The sequence below is a fragment of the Stigmatopora argus genome, chromosome 13 (genome assembly GCF_051989625.1).
Source record: "Stigmatopora argus isolate UIUO_Sarg chromosome 13, RoL_Sarg_1.0, whole genome shotgun sequence".
NCBI lineage: Eukaryota > Metazoa > Chordata > Actinopteri > Syngnathiformes > Syngnathidae > Stigmatopora > Stigmatopora argus.
Genome location: NC_135399.1, coordinates 2,226,317 through 2,251,282, shown reverse-complemented (window position 1 = coordinate 2,251,282; position 24,966 = coordinate 2,226,317). Strand labels below are relative to the sequence as shown.

The 24,966-nt window shown below is 42.4% G+C and overlaps 2 protein-coding genes across 17 annotated transcripts in view; one reads left to right on the top strand and one right to left on the bottom strand.

Annotated features, from left to right (window-relative positions):
- The window catches only part of fer1l6 (fer-1 like family member 6), a 104,108-nt gene extending 79,434 nt beyond the window's left edge, over positions 1 to 24,674 (top strand). For 10 of the 11 annotated variants that reach the window (XM_077617257.1, XM_077617253.1, XM_077617259.1 and 7 more), the window contains 13 exons: positions 5,212 to 5,340; positions 5,415 to 5,546; positions 5,648 to 5,775; positions 5,849 to 6,019; positions 21,000 to 21,154; positions 21,230 to 21,375; positions 21,489 to 21,577; positions 21,654 to 21,752; positions 21,826 to 21,946; positions 23,388 to 23,508; positions 23,589 to 23,746; positions 23,846 to 23,946; positions 24,033 to 24,674. In XM_077617257.1, the coding sequence (XP_077473383.1) occupies positions 5,212 to 5,340; positions 5,415 to 5,546; positions 5,648 to 5,775; positions 5,849 to 6,019; positions 21,000 to 21,154; positions 21,230 to 21,375; positions 21,489 to 21,577; positions 21,654 to 21,752; positions 21,826 to 21,946; positions 23,388 to 23,508; positions 23,589 to 23,746; positions 23,846 to 23,946; positions 24,033 to 24,213 (1,731 nt within the window). In that variant the 3' untranslated portion in view covers positions 24,214 to 24,674. Of the gene's footprint in view, positions 1 to 5,211; positions 5,341 to 5,414; positions 5,547 to 5,647; positions 5,776 to 5,848; positions 6,020 to 13,011; positions 13,518 to 20,999; positions 21,155 to 21,229; positions 21,376 to 21,488; positions 21,578 to 21,653; positions 21,753 to 21,825; positions 21,947 to 23,387; positions 23,509 to 23,588; positions 23,747 to 23,845; positions 23,947 to 24,032 lie in introns of those variants that run through there. The other variant, XM_077617263.1, reaches the window with a different exon arrangement.
- The window catches only part of LOC144087012 (uncharacterized), a 64,473-nt gene continuing 40,979 nt past the window's right edge, over positions 1,473 to 24,966 (bottom strand). For 3 of the 6 annotated variants that reach the window (XM_077617270.1, XM_077617269.1, XM_077617268.1), the window contains one exon: positions 9,306 to 15,471. In XM_077617270.1, the coding sequence (XP_077473396.1) occupies positions 15,365 to 15,471 (107 nt within the window). In that variant the 3' untranslated portion in view covers positions 9,306 to 15,364. Of the gene's footprint in view, positions 3,071 to 7,069; positions 7,730 to 9,305; positions 15,472 to 24,966 lie in introns of those variants that run through there. The other 3 variants (XR_013304626.1, XM_077617271.1, XM_077617272.1) reach the window with 3 other exon arrangements.

Genomic DNA, 24,966 nt, shown 5'->3' with positions numbered 1-24,966 from the left:
CATTTAACCAATCACATTTCAGCCATTATTTGTTGCCAGATCAGATCTGCCTCAAAGCCTTCACAATCAGTTCTTGCGGGCTCTGCTGCATTAAACTAGACTGTTGCTTTTAACCAATCAGATTTCGAGTTGGCAACCCCACAATGATTTTTCATAGGCGTTAGCATTTTGCTGGCTGGGACATGTCATTGCTTTCACAAACTATGATTGGCTAGTAGGCGGGCCAAAGCAGCCAGAGATCGCAAACTCCACCCACATGGCCGACAGTGGCAAAAACAAATGGCTTCTCTTGCAGATTTCTCTCACAAAGCTATTTTCCAGACAAACTTTTACAGAAAAAAAGTGACATCATTAAGAAAGGGCGGTCAACTCCGAAGCTAGCAAGCCTGTTACAGCCGGGAAAATGGTGTGTGCGGCACTTTCAGTGTGCTAACTTAGCTCCACAAGCAAATAGTATATTGTTGTTTTGATTTAAAGCCACTTTCAAAACGGACTATGCCAGAAATATGACAGGACAGGTTCGACTTTCATCATTAGCTTCGATGGCGATAGGAAAGAAAGAAGAAAGAAAGGAGGATGGATATTATGTAAAAAGGATTTTTGGTGAGTAAAATTACAAATATGGCTATATTCCTAAATAATATTTCAATTGTGGGCCAAGTTCTGATATCTGAAAAGCTCCAGTGTTTGTATTTAATCACAAAATGCTGCTAGGAAGTGGATTTTACCCCAGTTTAATTTTTGGCATTTCACCATTGACGTCCATCGCTGTCTTTTCCCGGGAAAAATCACCCCCCTGGCCTGGTTGTAATGTCTCAAAAGCTCCAGTATTTGTATTCAATCAATAAATGATGCTAGGAAGTGGATTTTACCTAATTTTAGTGCATTTTTGGTCATTTCACGTATGGACGTATCAACGTTCATCGCTGTCTTTTTACCGGGGAAATGATACTCCGGGCCCGGTTCTGATGTCTAAAAAGCTCCAGTATTTGTATTTAATCAATAAATGCTGTGTTCGGCTGGATTTTACCCCATTTTCGGGCAATGTTTGCCCGTACGCCATTCATCGCTGTCTTTTCCCGGGAAAATCACCCCCTGGCCTGGTTTTAATGTCTGAAAAGCTCCAGTATTTGTATTTAATCATGAAATGCTGCTAGGAAGTGGATTTTACCCCATTTTTGTGCATTAATGTATTGATTATTTTTTATGTGGTGCAGCTGTAGCTGCAGTAGAGGTTTTATAGCCATAAAATAGTTTTTGAGGGTTGGATTGATACGTTGAAGGCGCTACCAGAAAATGCACCGCCCGCCACTGGTCGTACCTCTATTCACGAAATTAATTGGTTCCAGAACTTTTTTCCTAACTTGAAAATTTCGTAAGTAGAGCAGTACTTTATATGTAAATTCGTTCTGAATTCATTGTATGTATAATTCGTACCACACTCCTCACACAACTACCAACTAAACCCTTAAAATTGGTCAGTGTCCGAATTATGCATGAAAGATGTGAGGAAACACACAAAAATGTGACAATGTTTTAAGAAAATGATTTATTAATGTCTTAAAATGAATAAAGCATACAAAAACATGGGGGATCAAGAGTACGCTAACGGTATTTGTGCAACAGAGAGATAGCACAAAACCATTGTCATGTCTCGTTTCGGGTGGATGTATGTGTGTTTTCTTTTGCCTCTTATGTCTCTCTGGGCACCGCGGAGCAAGTTAAGCCCCGTGGGCCCGGGACACAAGAGGCAAAATCAAACACACACACACAAACATCCACTTAAACCTTAACAAGACATTGACAACCACACAAACACACGGACATACGTCTTATAAACGCAACATTAAGAATTCAACTAACAACATTAATCAACAAAAAACATTAACGTTTTATGATTTCTTTGGAATTTAATTTTTCACCCATTTTATTCGTAGCTACTGGTTCTTACCTGTTTGGATTTGACTTGCCCTTCTGCCGTGCTGTTTGACGGACGTTTGGGGGAAAAAAACTATCCAAAGATGATAGCCTTTGATGACTTTTAATAATGTTTCTATAATGCACCAGACAAACTTCATCAAAGTTGGTGATCGCACGACTCGTGAACACTTTTTGGGATGTTTTTTTTGATACGAAGACAGAAAGTTTGTGAAATTTCTCAAACATTTCTTTTATTTTTGTTTTTACAATGCACGGTGCTTCCTACTCGTCTGTCTTCTCGTCTTATTCCCCGTATTGTTGAGTGTTCCATTAACTCAAGAGAGTTTGTTTTGATGACTCTCGACCAACTTGTCATCCACGCTGACCAATTTTCTTGGGAGGCATGATGATAAAAACAGAAGCAGCTGCTTTATCCATACTCAACCACAAAACAACGACAAACGGCGGTCAAAAGTACATAAGAGAGATTTTTGAAACATGGATAGTGGTTATTGTGAGATAGCCAATGAGAGCCCAGTACGGTGTAGGGAGGTTCTAAAGTGAGAATCAATGCATCCATGACAATATTTTCAAAATAAAATAACGAATGAGGAATTCATGTACTTTTTGGGGGGGGTTGTAACTTGGATATTTGTGAAAAGCTTTTGTATCCTAAAAATTTCGCACCTAGAGGGATTCGTAAGTAGAGGTATAACTATACATGTGTAGTCAAAACAGATGAGGACCAAAGCGTCAGGAAGCCTTGTGGAGCATCAGTGGTGGAGGGGAGATGCCGCAGGTGCAGTTGTCAGACCAAGGTGCTGGAATTCTAAGCAAATGTGTAATGATATGAAATAAAAACCCTATTAACTCAATATTTCTTGAAAAGTTCACATTCAGTCTTTTACATCACCACAACCTTCTAGTGGTGTCCCGTGAAGGACTCCCCGGGAGACCTTCCAATCCGTATCGACACACCCAGACTCGTGCCATGGGAAACGCTTTTTTCTCTCCGTTTCCCTCAGTTTTGGCTTTTTTTCTCTCAGTCTGCCCAGTACTGACGGCTGGGTCTCTCCTTCGGTGAACTTGCCGGCCTCCTAATAGCGAGTCTAGCGCCTCTGAGGATTGCCGTCAGGCGCTTTGGGTGACTCTACAACAACAACAACATCACCATGTAAATTGTCGAGACCACATTAGCTTACATCTACAACAACCAATAATACTACATTCCCAAATAAGGATCTATCTAACAAAGCATGTCTCACAATTTACCGCTGAACCAAAATAAATCATTTTTTACACAGCACACTCAATGTCAAAACACTTCTCTAATAAGCACACACGCATGTCAAGATCATTCGTGCAGGGACACCTATAAAAGATTATGTCGGTTAGTCTGCACTGATATTAATGTATATTAATCACAGCTGAAGAGATCATCCATTCAACAGCGGTAGTTCAGAAAGAAATCGGAAAATGTTTTCCTTCACACATTGTGCTCGCGCGTTTAGTTATTTTCAACTGTTTCAACAATCATTCTAACGCACACACACATAAGGCAGGAGATGAGACGGGTACAAAGGAGCAGACATGCACACACAGGCACACAGGGCCCAATCTGGAGACAACAACACACAGGAAAAGACAATACAGAAAAACAAGTGCACTTTTAAACAATGAATAAAAAGAATTGATTTTACATCTTACTCCCCTGTTTATGTAGGGAAGTTATGCATTAATATACCCATAATTTATTTGGACCACTTCTCATAAGACTGCATCTGTTAGGGACACGCCACAGCACCCTGTACTCATAGGTGAAAATGGCACATGTATTAATAGATGCAGCTGCTGCTTGGTAGTTTGTTGCCTCTTTTGCACGATTGGAGGTCGCAAACAACTTGAAATAACAAAATAATTTTTATTACAATTGGACCTCTGTCCCCTGCAGTCTCTGGCTTCATCTAGTAACCGGTTTCTCTAGAGAATTTTGACCTCCGGACCGAAAGGCGTGGCCACAGGGCTTTAACCATCTGGTTAACCTTTGTAACATCACACACACCAAAAAGCTGTCCTTTTTTAATTTTCTGAATAATTACTCTTAACTTTTGTCAATTAGGCTCGAGTCATAGCTCTGGATCCGTGTCGTTTTAATAAAACAAACGAGAGCAGTCCCAATTAAAAGACTGTAATCTGTGAGTGAGCCGACAATCAATCTGCAGTAATGCCCTTCAAATCCCAAAAACAGGCCTTTTTTTGGAGAAATTTAAACGTCAATGCATGCCACCCCAGGCACACACACCGTATGGCCAATCTAAAGTAGTAAGAAATCTTACCTTCATTCTTATGGTCATGGATTCACGATGCATGGCAGGAGCTACAAACGTTGAAATATTGTTCCTGACCAATCCTGTCCGTGACGCCAAATGTTGAAGAAAAAAAACAGAGCAGTCTGGCACTTCAGCAGATTTATTCTGGACTCCCGAACTTTGCTTGTGACAGCATTTAAATAGGGTTTAGCAATAGACCATATGACGCAAATTGATATCTCTGAAATGAGCATCTGAAGTCTATGCCATAGTCAATAACCTCGATAGGAAATGTTTATCAGAAAATGGAATTCCGTGGTCAGGGACCTTGTGCATCAACAGGCCTTGAGTCTCGTTGAGCGAATAAGTTCAGCTATAGTTCAAATGATCAGAATAATTTCTCAATACTGGTTATTTGATTCAGGTGTGGCGGCCCGGCGGATGAGTGGTTAGCTCATTGGCCTCAGTTCTGGGGTCTTGGGTTCAAATCCATGTCGGTCCACCTGTGTGGAGTTTGCATGTTCTCCCAGGCCCTGCATGGGATTTCCAAACGTTTACTCCCACATTCCAATGACATGCATGTTAGGCTGGTTGGACACTAGTGACTGAGTGTGAGCGTGAATGGTTGTCTGTCTCCTTGTGCCCTGCGATCAACTGGCCACCGATTCAGGGTGTCCCTGGGATAGGCTCCAGCACCCCCCGCGACCCTTGTGGGGGAAAAGCGGTTCTGAATAAAACAATTCAGATAAGATTCAGATGTGTTGGAGAAGGGAGATATGGAAAAACAGACAGCATAGGTGTCCTCTGATCTAAACGCTACTGTATTGGCCAGCATTATACATGCAAAGATGTTTTTGGAACAAGAAAAACATGGGTTTTTTTTAATACTGAGAAATAACTGATTCACTCCATTATAAAATCCTAGCTCTGTAATTGAATGGCAGTCTAGTGGCTTTTTACCTCATAACTTCCATTGCTACAGCTATACAACAACGAGCTGGAGGCAGAATTTGGACCTTTTCATGACTGGGTTAACACATACGAGCTGTTCCGAGGAAAGTCCAATGAGGAAGAAAGATCAACAGAGGAGCAATTCGTTGGCAAGTTTAAGGTGACGTAATCATGTCAAGCAAAGTTTATGTCACATTTTCACTACTTCACGACATGGAGTTTACTTCTCTGTAGGGTGCGTTTTGCCTATATAGACTTGATGAAGAAGAAGGGCCATGGGAGGAAGATGATGGACGCCTTAGAGTCAACAGGGGAATTCCGCCGAATACCCCTTTTCAAGTCCTAATTCGGGTTTACATTGTAGCTGTAAGTTGTTTATAATATCATGTTCTGAAAAATTGTTGGTACGTATTGTTTTATTATTTTAAATTGTTGTCCTACTATTCTTCATTACACTGTCTTTGAAGGCATCAAACCTGCACCCAGCCGATCTGGATGGAAAAGCAGACCCTTACATTGTTGTTCAACTTGGCAAAAACGAAATCAAAGACCGTAACAATTATATCCCAAAACAGTTGAACCCTGTCTTTGGAAGGTAGCGGTCTCCCTTTTGACAGTTTGGTCTTCAATGGTAGCCATCAGTTGATTTTTTTCCTGCCTTGTTCCAGGTCATTTGAGATGCAGGCAACGTTTCCTCAGGAGTCCCTGCTGTCAGTACTCATCTATGACTACGACATGGTGGGAGGGGATGACCTAATAGGAGAGACCCGGATTGACTTGGAGAACCGCTTCTATAGCCGACACCGAGCAACCTGCGGACTCCCGACTGAGTACAGCCTGTGAGTTGTATCAATCTTGACTTGTTATAGCACGTTCATGTTTTATAAAATAATAATAAAATAACAATAACAACCTAATGCTATGACTTCAACATTGTACTACATATCGTGACCGGATGATTCGCCTAAAGACGTTTCGCCGACGGACGTTTCACAGACGGACAGGTCGCCGAATGGACGTTCCGCCGAACGTTCATTCGGCCGAACAGCCGTTTAATGATTAAATACAAATACTAGTATTTGTATTTAATCATTAAACGCTGTTTTCGGCTGGATTTGACCGAATTTGAGAGCATTTTGAGCCGTTTGGCGAATGGACGTAATTATATATAGACGTTTTTTTTGCCTCCATCGCAACATCATCGCGACATTTTACCAAGGAATTTACTTCCCTGGGCTCGGTTCTAATGTCCAAAGAGTTCCAGTATTTGTATTTAATCATTAAACGCTGTTTTCGGCTGGATTTGACCGAATTTGAGAGCATTTTGAGCCGTTTGGCGAATGGACATATATAGACGTTTTTTTGCCTCCATCGCGACATCATCGCGATATTTTACCGAGGAATTCACTTCCCTGAGCTCGGTTCTAATGTCCAAAGAGCTCCAGTATTTGTATGTAATCATTAAATGCTGTTTTAGGATGTATTTGACCCGATTGCTGTCATTTTACGGCTCAGTTCTGCTCCATCTGCCCGCCCAAGAGTGCTTATTCCCGGGCTGCCATGCCCGCCCAAGAGTGCTTATTCCCGGGCTGCCATGCCCGCCCAAGAGCGCTTATTCCCGGGCTGCCATTGACGGTAGACTAATAAATTGAGAGTGATGAGCGGCAAAGGGAAATGAATCATTGATTTTTACTATAATTTGGACAACGCCGGCGGCGGGCCGGATTAAAAGTCCTAACGGGCCGTATATGGCCCGCGGGCCGAGGTTGAAAAACTTGTACACACGATCCGGGGGCGGGGCGAGCGCGCGAATCCCGCTTCAGCGAAACCTCCGTTCGGCGGAACGTCCATTCGGCGACCTGTGCGTCTGTCAAACGTCCGTCGGCGAAACGTCTTATGGCGAATCATCCGAGTACCACTACATATATCGTATTTTCATGCCTGTAGGGTGCTGTCTCAGTTGCGAGTTTCATTTGTTTTTTTGCCCATACTAGAGGCGCTTTGGCTCAATGGACGCCCTGTAATAGTCGTGTCAGCATGACACATCCTAGCGTATGTTTTAAAAAGGCAACCGAAGCAAAACTGAGTTTGATTGTGTTTTATTGACGTAATGTGCATTTGTGGTAATATAAGTCAAAGCATTCAAAAGTCTACAAATCTGTAGAAAGTCCTCATCTTCTGTATCCGCCATAAAGAGTTCAGCCAAGTGGGCGAGTTTGCCAACAATCCTGGGATCCATCTCATTGTCAGGGTCAGAGTTGTTGCCATGGGGTTTCTTAATAGTGATTCCAGCTTTGACGAAAGCTGAAACTGCAGTACTCACCAACACTTTGACCAGGCATCGACAAACCATTCCAAATTGTCACATAAATCGCACGATGCTGCCTGCCAGTCTTTGTATACAACTATGTTTGTCATCCGACATCCATCACTCCCAAGCCATTCACAATGCTGCTTCCCCCGGCTGTTCTTTCGTGTTCCATCCATGGCTTGAGTCCATCTTCAAAGCTTTCAACATATCCTGTTGTAATTCACGCCAGGCCTTTTCTCTGTATAGTATAAAGTGTTGTTTCTTTGAGAGCATTTTTGAGGATTTAAAAAGGCTAATAGCACAGGGAACTCAACTGTCTCGCAACTCGTCTGGGATGTTTTGAATGGATTTACTGGAATGCTTTGTGTACCCGGGCAGGTTCATTTAACCAGGAGAACATGAACGTCCCCTGGGTTGACCGCGGTACAGTAATTCCTCGAATATTGGGGATAATGTGGACTAGACATCGCCACAATAAATCAAATCAAAAGCCTTTATTGTCATTATACATAGCTGCGTAAAACAAAATTGGTGGTGCTACTCCACAAGGTGTGTTTTCCCAGTAAAAACATAAATAAGTAATATAATAATATACAAAGTCATGTCCGAAAGGTAAATTCTAAAACATTTCACAATCTAAGATATTGCACATTGTTATTGCACACCCGAAGTTATTGCACCGAAGGGATTGTGTGTCGTGCTAATGCAAGTTCAGAGCTCTGATGGCTGTGGGAAAAAATGTCCCCAAGTCTATTTGTCCGTGTTTTGCGAGACCTGTAGCGTCTGCCTGAGGGCAGCAGCTGGAACAGGTTGTGACCAGGGTGGTATGGGTCCCTAACAATGTTAGGTCTGCTGAGGTAGCGAGGGCTGGCAATGTCATCCAGTGAGGGCAGAAAGCAGCCGATGATCTTCTGGGCGGTGTTGATCACTCTCTGCATGGCTATTCTGTCTGCTGCCGTGCTTCCAGCGTACCACACTGTAATGCAGTATGCCAGGATGCTCTCCACAGTGGCTCTATAGAAGGTTACCAGAAGCTTAGTGTCCAAGTTGTTCCTCCGGAGTACCCTCAGGAAATATAGTCGTTTCTGGGCCTTCTTCACCACTGCCGTGGTGTTTGTAGACCAGGGGAGATTGTCTGTGATGAATTTGAAGGACTGGACCCTGTCTACGCATACTCCATTTATGAGGAGTGGGGCCAGATCTGTGTTGTGTTTGCGAAAGTCCAGGATTATTTCTTTAGTTTTCGTGGTGTTTAGTGTGAGATTGTTCACCAAACACTACGAAGACAGTTTGTTGACCTCATCTCTGTAGGCAGACTCATTCCCCCTGAAATGAGTCCGACCACAGTGGTGTCATCGGCAAATTTGATGATGGAGTTCGAGTGGTGGGTTGGTGTACAGTCGTATGTGTACAGGGAGTATAGAAGAGGACTCAGTACACAACCTTGAGGGGAGCCAGTGCTCAGTGTAATGGAGGAAGAGAGGTGGGGACCAAGTCTAACAGTTTCTGGACGGTTGGTTAAAAAGTTCTTAATCCAGCAGCAGATGGAAGAGGATAGTCCAGGGTGGGAGAGTTTGTCAGCCAGAATGTCCGGTATTATAGTGTTGAAGGCTGAGCTAGTCAATGCAAAGCATGCTCACATAGTTCCCCTGGCGCTCCAGGTGGCTCAGTGCTGTTTGTAGAGCTACGGCAATGGCGTCCTCAGTGGACCTGTTTGCTCTATAAGCAAACTGGTGAGGGTCAACAAATTGTTCGCCCGCCACATCAGGGATTGTATCCCTGATGTGGCGGGCGAACAACTTTTCAAAGCACTTCATTATCATAGGCGTAAGTGCAACAGGGCCTCTAATCATTCAGGCTGTCAATGGTTGGCTTTTTAGGGACAGGGATAATGGTGGCAGATTTCCAGCAGGAGGGGATGATGGATTGTTGCAGGGCACAATTGAAAATCTTTGTGAAAACCCCAAACAGCTGGTCAGCACAGGCTTTGAGCACCTTCCCAGCTACTCCGTCAGGGCCAGCAGCGTTCCTGATGTTCACAGTCCGCAGTACCTGTCTCACTTCATGTTCCTGAAGCTTCAGTGTACTGCTGCAGGGTGGTGGATGTGTTGAGACTGAATCCGATTTGTCAGTCTCAAAGCGGGCAAAGAAACGGTTCAGTTCCTCTGCTAGTGAGGCATCTGCGTTAAAAGATACCTTATTATTGTCATTATTGTAATTGGTAATGTGTTGTATTCCCTGCCACATCTTCTTTGGGTTATTTTCTTGGAAGTGCTCCTCAATTTTCCTTGTATATGCTGCCTTGGCCTTTTTAATGCCTCTTCAGGTCTGCTGTGGCAGCGCTGTATTGTAACTTGTCCCCTGACCTGAAGGCGGTGTTATGGCATTTAATGAGTGCCTGTGTCTCACTGGTCATCCAGGGTTTTTGGTTAGGAAAAACCCGGATATGTTTATTAACAGTGACAGTGTCCGTACAGTTTTTGATATAAGAAAGTACAGTATTCGTGTAGTCCTGGAGGTTGTGGTGTTCAAAAAGTTCCCAAATGGTGCAGGAAAAACAGTCCTGCAGCTGAGAAAGGGCGTCCTCAGGCCATGTTTTTATTATCTATATTTGTGCCCTTGTTAGCCTCCGTGTTGAGGTGTATGAGGGGGTGAGGGACAGGCAGAGATGGTCGGATCCAGCAAGGTGAGGGAGGGGTGTGGCTCTATAAGCAGGTTTAATGTTAGAATAAACATGGTCTAGAGCAGAGATGGGCAAACTATGGCCCGCGGGCCATATACGGCCCGTTAGGCCTTTTAATCCGGCCCGCCGACGTCCAAATTATTATAATTTTTTATTTGTATTTTTTATTTTTGCGGTCAAAATACAGGAAATCATTGGATGACCTGCATGAGCAATTCTGCTGTCGGTTTTGTGATTTTGGAAAAATTGACAGCTGGTGTCATTTCCTTTCTCACAAGACCCGAAAACGGTTCCACAGGAGTTGCAGTTGGAACTGATTGATCTCCAATGTGACAAGTTCAACTCCCTGAAAGTCTCGGAGTTTTTCATACTTTAGTCCTTTTTTTCTGTTTAGGTTTCATATGTACTGTTAACGGATGCAGTTTTTATATGTACAGACGCTCCCCTACTTACAAACATTCGAGTTACGAACAACGGTACATACGAACATGTATGCGCATAGTTTTTTTTTTGTTTTTTTCCCTTTTTTTCCAAGATGGTGCCGTCACGCGGAAGCCAGTGACAGTAGCTCTGTATATGCTTGTTTTTCGTGTTTTACAGCCCTTCTATCTTTTTTTAAATTACATTTTAATATTTCTTAATACATTCCTCTTTACTTTACTTTGTACTTTATACATTTTACTTTAATGTTTTTACAACTTTCTTTGTTCTGTGAGCCTGGCTTCTTTCGGCTACTTCTTGTAGTGCTTCTTTCCGCCGCTAATACCGACGCCTGGCGCTGTGAGAGCTCAGCTCACCCAGCATCCACCTTCCTCTGCCCAGTTCGTTGCAGTGCGGAAGTGCGTGAACGTATTTCCAGTGCGCAAAGAACATTTTTATCATAAAATATCTCGTGCATCCATTATTCAATATGGTTGGTGAAAAGCGAAAGGCTTCTAGTGAGGGTGGTAGTGCAAGGAAGAGGCAAGCCATTTCATTTGAAACGGAAGTGGCAATAATAAAGAAGCTTGATGCGGGTGAGAAAATGGTGAGCGTTGCACGGGCATACAACTTGAATCGTTCGACGATCATTCGTTAAATGTTTTTTTCAGTACAAACCAATGCAGGTTACTTATACAAGCCTTAAACATACAAATGCACTTATATAAACCTTCAATATACTTATATATGCCTTAAACATATATTATAATACAAAATATAGCACTGAATCAACTTACGAACAAATTCAACTTATTAACAATCGCTTGGAACCTAACTCGTTCGTAAGTAGGGGAGCGTCTGTATTGTATCTTGTGCTGACCCGGCCCGCCTGTCAAATTTTTAAAGTCAATGTGGCCCCCGGGCCGAAAAGTTTGCCCAACCCTGGTCTAGAGTTTTATCTCCTCTGGTGTGACACTTCGATAAACTTAGGCAGAAGTCTTTAAACATGCTTTGTTGAAGTCACCGGCGACAATGAGGACTCCACCGGGGTGGTCAAGCTGCTGTTTGTTTACAGTCGCTAGCAGGAGGCCAAGTGCCGTGCTAACGTTAGCATCCAGTGGGATGTAACAGCCATTACAATGACTACCGTTAGCTCCCTTGGTAGATAGAAGGGCCTGCACAGAACTGCCAAGAGCTCTAAATCAGGAGAACAGTGAGTGTTATTGATCCTACTGTTGCAGCACCAGTCGTTGTGTATGTACACACTTCTCTTTCCGGAGTCTGTGGTTCGGTCCTGCCGGTGTAGCGTGCAGCTCGCTCACGAGACCGCGGCTTCGGGGATTTGCGGGTGTAGCCACGTTTCCATGATGAGAATAATGTTGCAGTTCCTGACAAAGCTGTTGGTAGCAAGCTGAAGTTCCAAATCGTCCATTTTGTGGGTGATGGATCTGGTTATGGTCAAGAAGATACTCTGAAGCGGTGCTCTGTGCGGTTGTTTCCTTAGCTTAGCAGCTAGGCCCGCCCGGCATCCCCGCTTTTGCTTTCTTTCCCTTCACCGCCTCTGTGGTACGCTGGGTGGGCTGACTATCCACGGAGATCCCGGTGGTCTCGAGATGTCCTCAGGGATTTTGTAGGTTTGTTGGTAATCTGTTGTGATGGATTTATCGCATCTCCTACTGAGAGTAATTAAATCCTGGCGACTGTAGAAAACGCTTGCCTCGCAAATGTTCGTAAATAACAATATAACTGAGAAAACAAAGCACCAAACTGGAGAGCAAAGAGCCGCTACACCCGTGCGCGCCGCCATCTTGGATCTATCAATAAAAATGGCGAAGTAAGATCACACCTATTAATACTCCGTGGTGTGCCGTCAGGGCCTTCAAGGCCTTCTCTGCTGGCCTAAGAAATATCTGAATCACAGACTGATGTTAATTATATTTTGTCCATGAATACTTAAATAATTCCAAATTGTCTGTTAGCTTCCTTTCATTGCTTTCCCCCTGGTTGCACTGCTTTCAGATGTGTGTTTTCATATTGAAGCATTTAACCAATCACATTTCAGCCATTATTTGTTGCCAGGGTCAGAAATCTGCCTCAAGGCCTTCACAATCAGTTCTTCAGGCTCTGCTGCATTAAACAAGCGTCGATAAGACTGTTGCTTTAATTAATCAGAATTCAATTTGGTGACACCAAGGCCTTCTCGCAGGCGTAGGGATACGTCATTGCCTTCTCACAGGTGTAGGGATACGTCATCGCTTTCACCAACTATGATTGGCTAGTGATAAAGTGGACTAGCCAGAGCTACCAAACTGTATCTGGAGTGAGCTGCACAAGCAAATATATTGTTGTGTTGATTTAATAGTGGTTTTGTCAACCCACAATGGCTGAAGGAGGAGAATAAATGGATTTGTTTGCAGATTTACTGTCAAAGCCATTTTCAACACGGACTTTTCAAGAAAATAAAGCTGGACATCATTAAGAAAGGTCGGACAACTCCAAAGCAAGCAATCCTGTCACAACCGGGAACGAACATTTTCAGCACTAAATCGAATAAAAACGTATGCCAGAAATACGACAGGACAGGCTCCACTTTCAGCACTAGCTTCGATGGCGATAGAAAAGGAGGAGGAAAGAAAGGAGGGTGGATATTGTGTACAGTTAAAAAGGATTTTTGGTGAGTAAAATATGGCTATATTTCTAAATAATATTTCAATTGTATGAGTTTATTATTGATGATTTTTTTATGTGTCGCATCTGTAGCTACAGTAGAGGTTTTATAGCCATAAAATAGTTTTTGAGGGTTGGATTGATTCCGTCAGCTGAAGGCATCGCTAGGAAATTCACGGACCGCCACTGTTATTACTACATACCATAGTACTCTGTTTTCGCACCTATACAAAAATGCAAATATAAAAGCACAATGATCAAGAAGTGTATCTATTAAATATGACAGTTATAGGCATATGAAGACGAATGTATCAATATCTAAATATGATCTATACATAAAAAATGTAAATACATTAAGTACTCCACTCACACAAATAGTTCCTCTCCGCTTGATTTAAATAATTTTTAAAAAATGGTTATTGGGAGCTTTAGTCCAATTCCTCTTTGTCAGATTCGAGAGCGATTGGATCATCGATTAAATCTCCAGGAGGCGCCGTAGGGGCAGCAGGGGGAGTTTCTTTCTGCGAGAGGTTTTCGGCACACAAGGAACATGGCGACCGCCGTTTCTTTTTTTTTTTTACAAATATCCAGATATATAGTACTTGACACTCTCAAGACGATTGCCAAATTCAATGTTGTCATCAATCTCCTGGACCCGTTGTCAAAAACTGCGCGCCATATTGAAAATCTCCTGCAGATTTCTTAAATAAAGAAGACCACGTTTCTTCATCCTCATCCTTGTCGATGTCCGCTGCCCTTACTCCCCGATGGGATCAATTCTCCAAGATCCTCATCAGTTGGGGGGCAGGTTGGGTTAGGGATATTGTGTTGCTGTCCTCTGGTTATTCCAACTTCACGGCTGTATCTAAATACATCATAATCCTGGTTCATTTATTTTTTATTCATCGGAGGCGGGGTGTCTTAGTCCAAACGAGAAAACATTTATTTTTATTTATTCGCAGCATACATGTGCATCTCCTGAGGGAAAGAGCGTTCACTTCCTGTGTGTCTCTCTCTTAGCCGCATGGTGGAACCCATTAACATTGGTTGAATATGTACAAAAGTAAGCCACAGTGTATGTAGATCAGGAGTGTCAAACCGATTCCGCAGAGGGCCGCAGTGGGTCCTGGTCTTTGTTCCATCTGATCCAGTGCCGACAGTTTAACCAATTAGGTGCCTTCTTAAATAATTAGCAGCTGACTTTAATCAACTGATTACACTTGCAAAGGGTGTCCTCTTATTCAGTTGGAATGAAAACCTGCACCCACTGCGGCGCTTTGAGGACCGGTTTGACACCCTACGTGTAGATCCATTTATGCCGCAATGGCGTGTCACGCTTTTACCATATCAAGGGATGTCAATATTTAGGAGTTTTTTTTTCAATGTCGACTCAAAATCCAAACAAAGCTGGAATAGGCTCAGCATAGTCTTTCTCCACAGGTGATGTGCGCAATGCAAAATTCACTTGCAACAAAACAGGAAATGTCAAGACGTCGTCCATCTTGGCCGTTAATTATATTCGGAGCGTCATTCTTCTTCCACGCTTCTTCTTCAGCGCAGAAAAAGCCAAGATCTGACTTCCGTCATTTTTTATCCCGTCTTCCGCTTGCGAATTTCAGCATGGATTTTGACATTTTTATGAACTTTTTTATATTACCGTGTTTTCTCGCATAAGCCTAAAAAATGATGACTGAATCCAGTGTACGGCTTATATGCGCATAAATTACTTGACTTGACATGCACAAAACTGCAAGGTGACAAAGACGAAATGCCATAACGCAAGACAATGCGGCCGATACGTTATTTCAAAATAGAGAAAAGATAAAACGCTAAACAAAATGTATTTTGACGTCTATGAATGAAATTCAAGAAAAAAACGTATCTAGCATAAAACGTGAAAAAAAACTCACGCTCGCTCAGGGCGTCGCCATCTTACCGTAGTAAAACGTGATCTGACTGGCCAGCCGCAAGTAGCCTTGATAGATGTGTTCGTAGTGTTTACCATGTCACCACATCCCAATAGTTGTTAAGGCTGATCGAAGGCCTTGCGGTCGATCGTTAAAATATCAGCCTTGATACCTTCGTAATGTGAATCTCATGCCATTATTGCACCCACAGACTTGGTGAAAAGTAGACCGCTAGAGACATACTTCCTGGATGTACTGCTCCTCTGAATTCTTTTTTGAATTTGTCTACATGCAGGCAACACCCTTTCGGAACACAGAAAGGAAATTATTGTACATTTGTGATTATGAAATAAAATAAAATTCCACTTTTTCTTTTTATGTCTTGTCCGAAAGTGACATCTATTGCAGTAATATGAACCATCGAAAGAATCGAGATATTTCGACATTAGAACCAATATGGCTGCCACAACATCTTAAAATTCTGGAAAGAAATTTGTAATTTCTATAATTGAAAAGCATCAGGTTCTCGTCAAAATAGACTAATTTGATATTTTGCATTTACAAAGACAGGCATATTAACTTCCTTATTATCATTATCTTTTCATATGCTTATAGCTGTAATATTTACTAAATACACTTCTTGATAATCATGCTTCTATTTCTGTACTATAGGCGCAAAATCTTGTAATATGGTACTGTTGGAATAATGATTAATACCATTAAATCATTATTAGTAATATCTAATTAAAATTGGAAGACATCGTTGACATAACTGATTATAACTTGCAAGGAGAATTCACTCATAACCACTGTTCCCTCTAAGCTGCGCGCGTGCGCAATTGCGCACTACTCTCGTCTTCTCTGCGCAGCAGCAATCCTATGGCGCGCAGTAAAAAAAAAAAACGGATTTTTTTTTTTTTTTTTTTTCCCCTTTCTTCATGATGGCGCCGTTTAAGCGGCAGCCAGTGGCAGTAGCTCTGTCCACTTATGTTTTTCGTGTTTTACAGCATGTTTTACATGAAAAATTAGAGGGAACATTGACATGCACCTGCTTGTGGCAGGTGTGATACTGGTGTGCCCATAGCGAGTAATGATGATGTCGTGACCGGATGATTCGCCTAAAGACGTTTCGCCGACGGACGTTTGACAGACGGACAATACTAGTATTTGTATTTAATCATTAAACGCTGTTTTCAGCTGGATTTGACCGAATTTGAGAGCATTTTGAGCCGTTTGGCGAATGGACGTATATGGACATTTTTTTGCCTCCATCGCGACATTTTACCGAGGAATTCACTTCCCTGGGCTCGGTTCTAATGTCCAAAGAGCTCCAGTATTTGTATTTAATCATTAAACGCTGTTTTCGGCTGGATTTGACCGAATTTGAGAGCATTTTGAGCCGTTTGGCGAATGGACGTATATAGACGTTTTTTTGCCTCCATCGCGATATCATCACAACATTTTACCGAGGAATTCACTTCCCTGGGCTCGGTTCTAATGTCCAAAGAGCTCCAGTATTTGTATTTAATCATTAAATGCTGTTTTAGGATGGATTTGACCCGATTGCTGTCATTTTACGGCTCGGTTCTGCTACATCTGCCCGCCCAAGAGTGCTTATTCCCGGGCTGCCATTGATGGTAGACTAACATTGATTTTTACTATAATTTGGACAACACCGGCGGCGGGCCGGATTAAAAATCCTAACGGGCCGTATATGGCCCGCGGGCCGAGGTTGAAAAACTTGTACACACACGATCCGGGGGCGGGGCGAGCGCGCGAATCCCGTTTTGGCGAAACCTCCGTTCGGCCGAATGAACGTTCGGCGGAACGTCCATCCGGCGACCTGCCCGTCTGTCAAACGTCCGTCGGCAAAACGTCTTTAGGCGAATCATCCGAGTACCGATGATGTCGCTCACACTGGTACTCAGTGCGCTCAGGGAGGTTGACTTTCTGCTCAGACCAACGAAAAATTAGAGGGAACATTGCTCATAACGCGCCTTTGTTCCTGAGCATTCTGCCGTGCAGTATACTCTTCTCTGTATTTAGTCGCGACATACTGAAAACATTTAATGTAATCTGATTCAAAACAATTGCATAAGCTAACCGAATAACACCCTTAAGGTCAAAAAACAACTGCTCATATTAGATCGAAACCAAAACACCTGCGTAAGAATTTGCAGTATAAGCATACTAATTTCTTTATAAGGTAAACTGCCGGCGTCCCAGTCAAAGCAACTTATGAGATCCTTCGTAGATCTTCATTGCGAACTTGCATCTGGGTGTCTGGGTTGCGAGGTCTATCTCCCAGTAAACAGTCCTTGGAGGGTGAGGTATTATGTCAACAAGCTGGAGCCAGCAGGGTGACCTCGAGTTTGCCCCAGCCTCAAATTAAAGACACTCTTATACAAAAGTAATTAAAATGCATACATCTATAATATTATCCAGAATAACCCCAACAGGTACATAATAGCCCCCCTATTACATCGTAGTCTTTTGATTTTCGCGGCCATGTCTCGTCTACAATATCCGCGATACTGGAGGAATTACTGTCTACAGTAATCCCTCGAATATCGCGGTTTCACTACATCGTGGTTATTTTTCAGGGTGAATTTTTTTTGTTAATTAATTTTTTTGGGAAGTTCATAAAAATGGGAAAATCTACGCTGAAACTTGCAAGCGGAAGCCACTCCCCTGTCTGCGGCTTGCTACTAGAACTCAGCACTGAAGTAACAAAATTTATTTTTTATTTTTTTTAAAGTTCATAAAAATGTGAAAATCCCCGCGGAAAGTCGCAAGCGGAAGCCACTCCCCTGTCCACCGCTTGCTACTAGAACTCAGCACTGAAGTAAAAAAAATAAATTAATAGGGGTGACCCTACTTCGCGGTTTTTCGTCTATTGCGGCTAGGTCTGGTCTACATTAACTGCAATAATCGAGGGATTACTGTATCAGTATTGGCCTGTTTTTAATCTGACCGGCCGATATGGCGATATGACAGTTTGTATTGTTTGACTCGTGTACTCATTGCGGCTGTCAATAATGAATACAATGTTCAGGTGCTGATGACCTTGACGTTTTGAGTTGGTAGGCTAAACACTTTGAAGACCTCCTGAACTCCACCGACACACCTTCTCATGGGGAAGCAGCGGATTCTCCTATATCTGCAGAGCTGCCAACTAGTCCGGAATTTCAGGAGTTTACCCGGATATGCACGGCAAACTCCGGGACTCCGGACAAACTCCCTAAACTCTGGAAATCCCAAAAATTGTCACTTAATTTTTTTTTGAAGCAACTATTTCCCAAAAGTACCAAATTTCCCATTTGACTGCCTCGAAATTCACACCATCGCTACGGCTTCCGCCATCTTGATTCAACTGCACTGTAAAATGGATGAATTCGGTAACACGAGTGCATTGTGAATCATCCGAGTTACAAGTTCTGACGAATGATTCGTCTTGTGCGACTTCAGCGCATATTGATTTTGCGTGAATCGCATTCGCTCCGGATAAACTCCGGAAATGGGGTCGACGGAGGTTGCCAGCTCTGTATCTGTATCAACTGATACTTCGTTCACTTTTTATACTTTACATTACATTACATTATGCTGTACTTTTTCAATAGTTTGCAACAACACAACATTTCAATTAATGTAAAAACATGATAATAACAGTTTGATTTGTCCTACTCTTGTTTTTTTTTTACATTTTATATCAATTTTGCGTGAATCGCATTCACTCCGGAAATACTCCGGAAATGGGACAAGGGTACTCCTGAAATGGGGTCGACGGAGGTTGGTAGCTCTGGAGGTGGTTAAAAACCTTCTCGGTGAAAAGGCTCTGGGGGTGGATGATATCCGCTCGGATTTCCGAAAGGCTCTGGATGTTGTGAGGTTGTCTTCATTGACATCTCTCTGCAACATCGCATAGAGATCAAGGGCAGTGCTTCTGGATTGGTAGGTACGGCGGGTGACCCACCGCCACCACCCACTTTTTTAAAACGGATATGCTCCAATTGTAAACCCGCAAAGTCGGATCACCCCTGTTACTAATACCATACAATCCTCAAAACATGCAGCATAGGCTTTTGAACTGTAAATTGCCCACAGATATGGGTGTGAGCGTGAATGGTCCTCATTCTTCTTGTGCCCTGCGATTGGCTGGCGACCGATTAAGGTTTTCCCCCGCCTGATGCCCATAGTTAGTTGGGATCGGTTCGAGCAGCCCTCACGGCCCTAGTGAGTATAAGCGGTTCAGAAAATGAATGAAAAGAGTAATTAAGTAATTATTTTTTTGAACATATATTACAGAGACAACAGATTAAATATACGCTACTGTGTTTTTTCTAAATTTTATGAATAGTAACTACTGTATTTTCACACCTATAAAATGAACCGTTTGATAAGGCGCAATCTCATTTGCGGGTATATTTTTAGTTTTTTGTCAATACATTGGGCGACTCTTTAAGAAAGGGTGCTAGCATGACACTAGGCTAGTGTATGTTATGCTAGCCGCTAGAGTACCTACGTTATGCTAGTGGCTAGCGTATGTTATGCTATCCGCTACTGTATGTTATGCCAGCTGCTAGTGTAAGTTAGGCTAGCCGCTAGCGTGTTTTTTAAAGACAGCATGAGCAAAACTAAGTTTGAAAATGCTTTATTGAGGTAAAAGGTACGATCTGATATAAAGAGTTCAGCGTTCAACATGCTAGGCTCCACTGTCAGTCGTGTATTCCGGGAGCTTGATTCCAGCTTTGGCGAAAGCTCGAACAACAGTGCTGGCCGACACTTGAGCCCAGTCATCCACAATCCATAGTAACTCGCGACATGCATCACTCCCAAGCCTTTGGTTCTCCTCACTGTTATATCGCCATCAACAATTCATTCCAAATCGTCACGTAACTCGTGCGACGCTTCCTGCCCGATCTACTATGTTGGCCATCCGTTAGTAATCCATTAGCAAAGCTGTTAAATTGTGTTCGATCCATGGCTTCAGTCCATTTTCCAAGCGTTCACACCCGCATTGTGTTGTCATTCACGTCAGGCATTTCCTCTGTATAGCTCTAATATGCTGTTTCTTTGAGTATTGAGAGTGTTTTTGAGGGTTAAAAGCGCTGCGAGCGCACGGAAGTCAAATGCCTTGCCACTCCCCTGGGATGTTTTGAATGGATTTACCGTGATGCTTGGAATGCGCTGGGAAGCTATTTTTAGGGTGAACGTCCGCTGGGTTGATCGCAATAAGTAGCATGCCGGCAAGAAATAAATCCAGTTACTCAACCGGTCAGGGCCATACAAAAATTGAATTTAGTGCACAGACAAGGCGCACCGACCGATTGGGCGCATCGACCATTTTAGATAATTTTTTAGACTTTTAGGTGCGCGTTCGCCCTATAGGTGTGAAAATATGGTACTATGGGTGCCCCTATTTTGGGCTTGAGCAGTTGCCCACTGTCAGGATTATTAGTTTCACCCACATAATTTAATTTCACATACTATTTAATGCAGTTAGCTTCAAATAAGTCTGTCAAAATAGCTTCAAAATGCTTTATCAGCCACTCTCCTATTGGAGGCACTATTTGATATCACACAATCCCCACTTTTAAGATTGTTTCTCATTTGAGACGCCTCACAGCTGCCAGGCAATGCAGCCATTAAAAACACTGTACACCCAGTGAATCGGTTCTTCGCTAGTGTGATGCAAGCTGACAAATTGCAATGTGAATGCAACCGAAACTGGCTGAAAACATTTTGTTGTGATATGAAATGGCAAAAAGTGGTGTTTAGCCCAATTTGACAGTGTCCAACATCCCATCAGCACCTGCTAATTGTGTCCCCAGGGAAGGTTATAATGCCTGGAGAGACTGTCTGAAGCCATCTGAGCTACTCACAAAGCTTTGCAGAGAAAACAACTTGGACGGTCCTAACTTCAGACCAGGACGCATTACCGTGGCTAACAATGTCTTCACAGGGAAGACAATTTTTATGCATGAAGGTACATACATACTACTTTGTTTGTACCAAGTCTGATTGATACCTGTGATTATCCGGATGATTCCATATGTACCAGACGAGGAACCGATAGAATCCTACGAGCACTTGTCCCTGAAGATTCTACACCGTTGGTCTGAGATTCCCACGATTGGGTGCATGCTGGTTCCGGAACACATTGAGACCAGGACGCTTTTTAACAAGGCTCGGCCCGGGATGGATCAGGTATGACTGAGGATTGAAATTTTGGAGGAAACAAGGTACACCAGCGAAAAATTTCTGTGTTCTGCAAGTAGGTAGGAACAAGACAGTCTGGTTGATTGTGTGTGCACTTTCAGGGTCAAGTCCAAATGTGGGTGGACATGTTCCCCATGGACCTGCCTCATCCTGGACCTGCAGTTGACATTTCCCCTCGCAAACCCAAAGGGTGAGGCGGGTTTGTGAGATGAAGGCAAAGCATGAAAGTTATCAACAGGTTGTCAACATTGAGCATGTGCTCGCAGGTATGAACTTCGAGTCATTATCTGGAACACGGAAGATGTAGTTCTAGAGGACAGCAACTTCCTGACCGGTCAAAAGTCCAGTGACATTTATATAAAAGGGTACTATTTGTCACTTATAACCTTCTATGTAAGCATGGAGCTGAAGTAAGCAAGTTCTATCTATCTTCTGTAGCTGGCTCAAAGGTTTGGAGGATGACTGTCAGGAGACCGATGTCCACTACAACTCTCTGACAGGGGAAGGGAACTTTAACTGGCGCTTTGTTTTCCCCTTCAACTACTTGCCTGCTGAGAAGGTGATCGTACATTATATTTGAAACAAAGGCCAAATAAAAGGCAACATTTTTATATCTCCTTTGGGTTGCGGTTGAATATACAGGGAGTCTAAGTTACAATGGCGTTTCCTCCAATGCTGGCAACGTAAACCGAATTTCTGCATAGGTCAGATTTTGCCATAAACTTTTGTCAAAATACTTTGTAGAAAAATGTAAAATATATTTACAAGTAAGGTGCTGTAATTACAATTACTCCTGAGCAGTGGATGATGAAGATGGGATGCTGTAAGAGCTATGTGCACATACTACTTTTGGCGTAATATTAAGAGAATGAAGTAATATCATGAGTATAATTTTTTTTTGCTTCTATGAGGACAACAGCATCATTGTTAGGGTTTTAAATGATTTATTTGCAACCCAAAGCACGGGCTACTGTAGACTGTAACAGATACCAACATCATTTCACTCACTCATTTTCAATACCACTTATCCTTGTCAGGATAGCGGAATGCTGGAGCCTTTCCCAGCTGACTTCGGGCGAAACGTAGAATATACCATAAACTGGTTGCCAATCAGTTGTTGGGTACACATAGATAGCTATTCGCCCTGACAATCACAACACCGTCAAGTGGCAAACAAACCCATGCACCCCACACAGAAGTCAAGCAAAAGAACCACTGCACCACCAGTTGGCCGATGCCAACAAAACAAACCCAAAATAGCCTCTGGCAAACTCACCCACCTATGCCTAACTCAGTCTGACACGGTGTGTTTAGAGACAGCCCAGAAAACACAACACTCAACACAAAAACATTGCAACCTGAAGCATACATGCAACTTGGATAATTAAATTACTTTCCTTATTTTTAGGTTACGTGAACTGGAAGTTGTTTGACTTTGACTGTCAGTGACGTAAGGTCTGTGTGAGCACAAAACTGATTTTAGCGACGAGCAGGGCCTTTTCAACACAGCGATTAAACTTTTGCTGAACAAAGCATATCTTTACCGATGTTTGTTGGTGTCTCTCTTTTCTACAAACTTTTTTTACGAATTTATGCTTGTTTCCATGGCAATTCTTTTGGCTGGAGCAGCTTTCTTCTTTGGGGGCATAATGTGAAAAAAGGCAAAAGATACTTTTGGCGCACAATCTCAGACTAGCACTATAAAATAGCTAAGCAGAAAAACTATACTGGTGACTAAATGGTGGATGAGACACAGGTGTCAATGCATTGTAGGTCAACGACATTATAGGCACTCAGGACTCCCTGGCACTAACAGATTTTGATTTGAAACAAATACTACGAGATGTGTTCCAAATTATAGGCATTCACTGTTTATTGCATCATACTTTATATTAATGATTCATATTTTCATAATTTTTACCATATCCTATAATCAGATATAGTGCCTTAAAATGTTGTCAAGGATATTTTTAGTTGGAGTCTAACTTTTCTCTTTAAAGGTAATGGTGGTGAAGAAGAGAGACAGCATTTTTTCCCTGGATAAATCTGAACAGAAGTTGCCAGCTATCCTCAGTCTTCAAGTGTGGGACTTTGAGACGCTGTCCTCCGATGACTTTCTTGGTGCGTCACTGGAGTTGACCTAACTCCAAAATGTCATCTTTAACTTTTCCTTTTCCATTTCCTTGCATGCACATGCTCAGGTACAGTGGAGTTAGACCTTCATGGCTTTCCGCGGGGCACCAAGACAGCAAAATCATGCAAGGTAGATGTCTTCACGGATGGAACGGAGCGAATATCAATCTTCCAGCAGAAGAGGTCCAGAGGCTGGTGGCCTTTTAACAAGTCTGGAGAGCTGATGGTATGCTAACGTCACAATGTTACACAGGTTGAGAGCCAGCTGTAATTAAACCAAAATTCTGAGTGTACCTGACTGACAGATTTCACCCCACCTCACCAGGGAAAAGTGGAGGCCGAGTTCCATCTTGTAACGGCTGAAGAAGCTGGAAAGAACTCAGTTGGCCGAGCTCGAAAGGAACCAGAACCACTGCCCAAACCCAAGTAAGAATAAGTTGTATTTTACTGCTCAAAATGGATGGATGACATGTTCCCAAAATCATTATGTTCCTTCTCTAACCACACCCTAGCCGACCGGACACCTCATTTTCATGGTTTGTCAATCCCTTTAAATGTTTCTTCCACCTGGTTTGGCGGAACTACAAGAAGTACATCATCATTGCTATGGTACTACTTGTCACAGCACTCTTCCTGGTCCTGTTGCTTTACACCCTACCTGGCGCCATCTCCCAAAAGTTGGTCAATGGATAGTATATGCATGCATAGCATCTGCAGTACAAACACAATTGTATTTAATTGTTTTAGTTTTCTTGGATTTAGGGGGGAGCGGTTAAATGGCAATGGTTAGGGCAATGTTGATTAGCTTCTGTCAGCATCATTTAACAATGGGAGCGACTAGCTGTAACGTCATCTTAAAAAGTTATGTCCATCAATTATCGTATGTTCACATGGTATTATCAAGTTTGAGCATGTAGCCTTGTTCTTATTATTTACTCACTCCTATTTCACACGCTCTTTTGTCTGTTAAAAAAACATTCTTCTCATGTACTCATTTTAGATGTCTTTATCATCTCCTAAAGCAATAGATGTGTAAGTGTGATTATTGATTAGCAATTTCCCTTCAGAAACCATTTCAAAGCTTCAATAACTTTAGTTTCATTTGATAGTAGTAGTTAATGTTTTGTCAGAGTAATAAATTTACTACTTCTGTGGCTGAGTCTGTTTGTTACTTCTATTTTTACATGAGATTGAATTTCATCAGCAACCAAAAACACCTTTTAGAAACATTTAGATGAAAACAAATGACCATGCCCAATTTTTTTGCTGATTTTACAACAAATTATGTTCAAAATGTTATACTGTGTGTAGCTTACATTGAGGTTCTCAATGCTTACCAAAAACAAAAATAAATGTATAATTATTAGGGGTGGGCATAATATTTTAGTCCATTTATTATTTGCAATGTTATTTGCAGTGATCGGATTAATTTATTTTCCAGCGCAA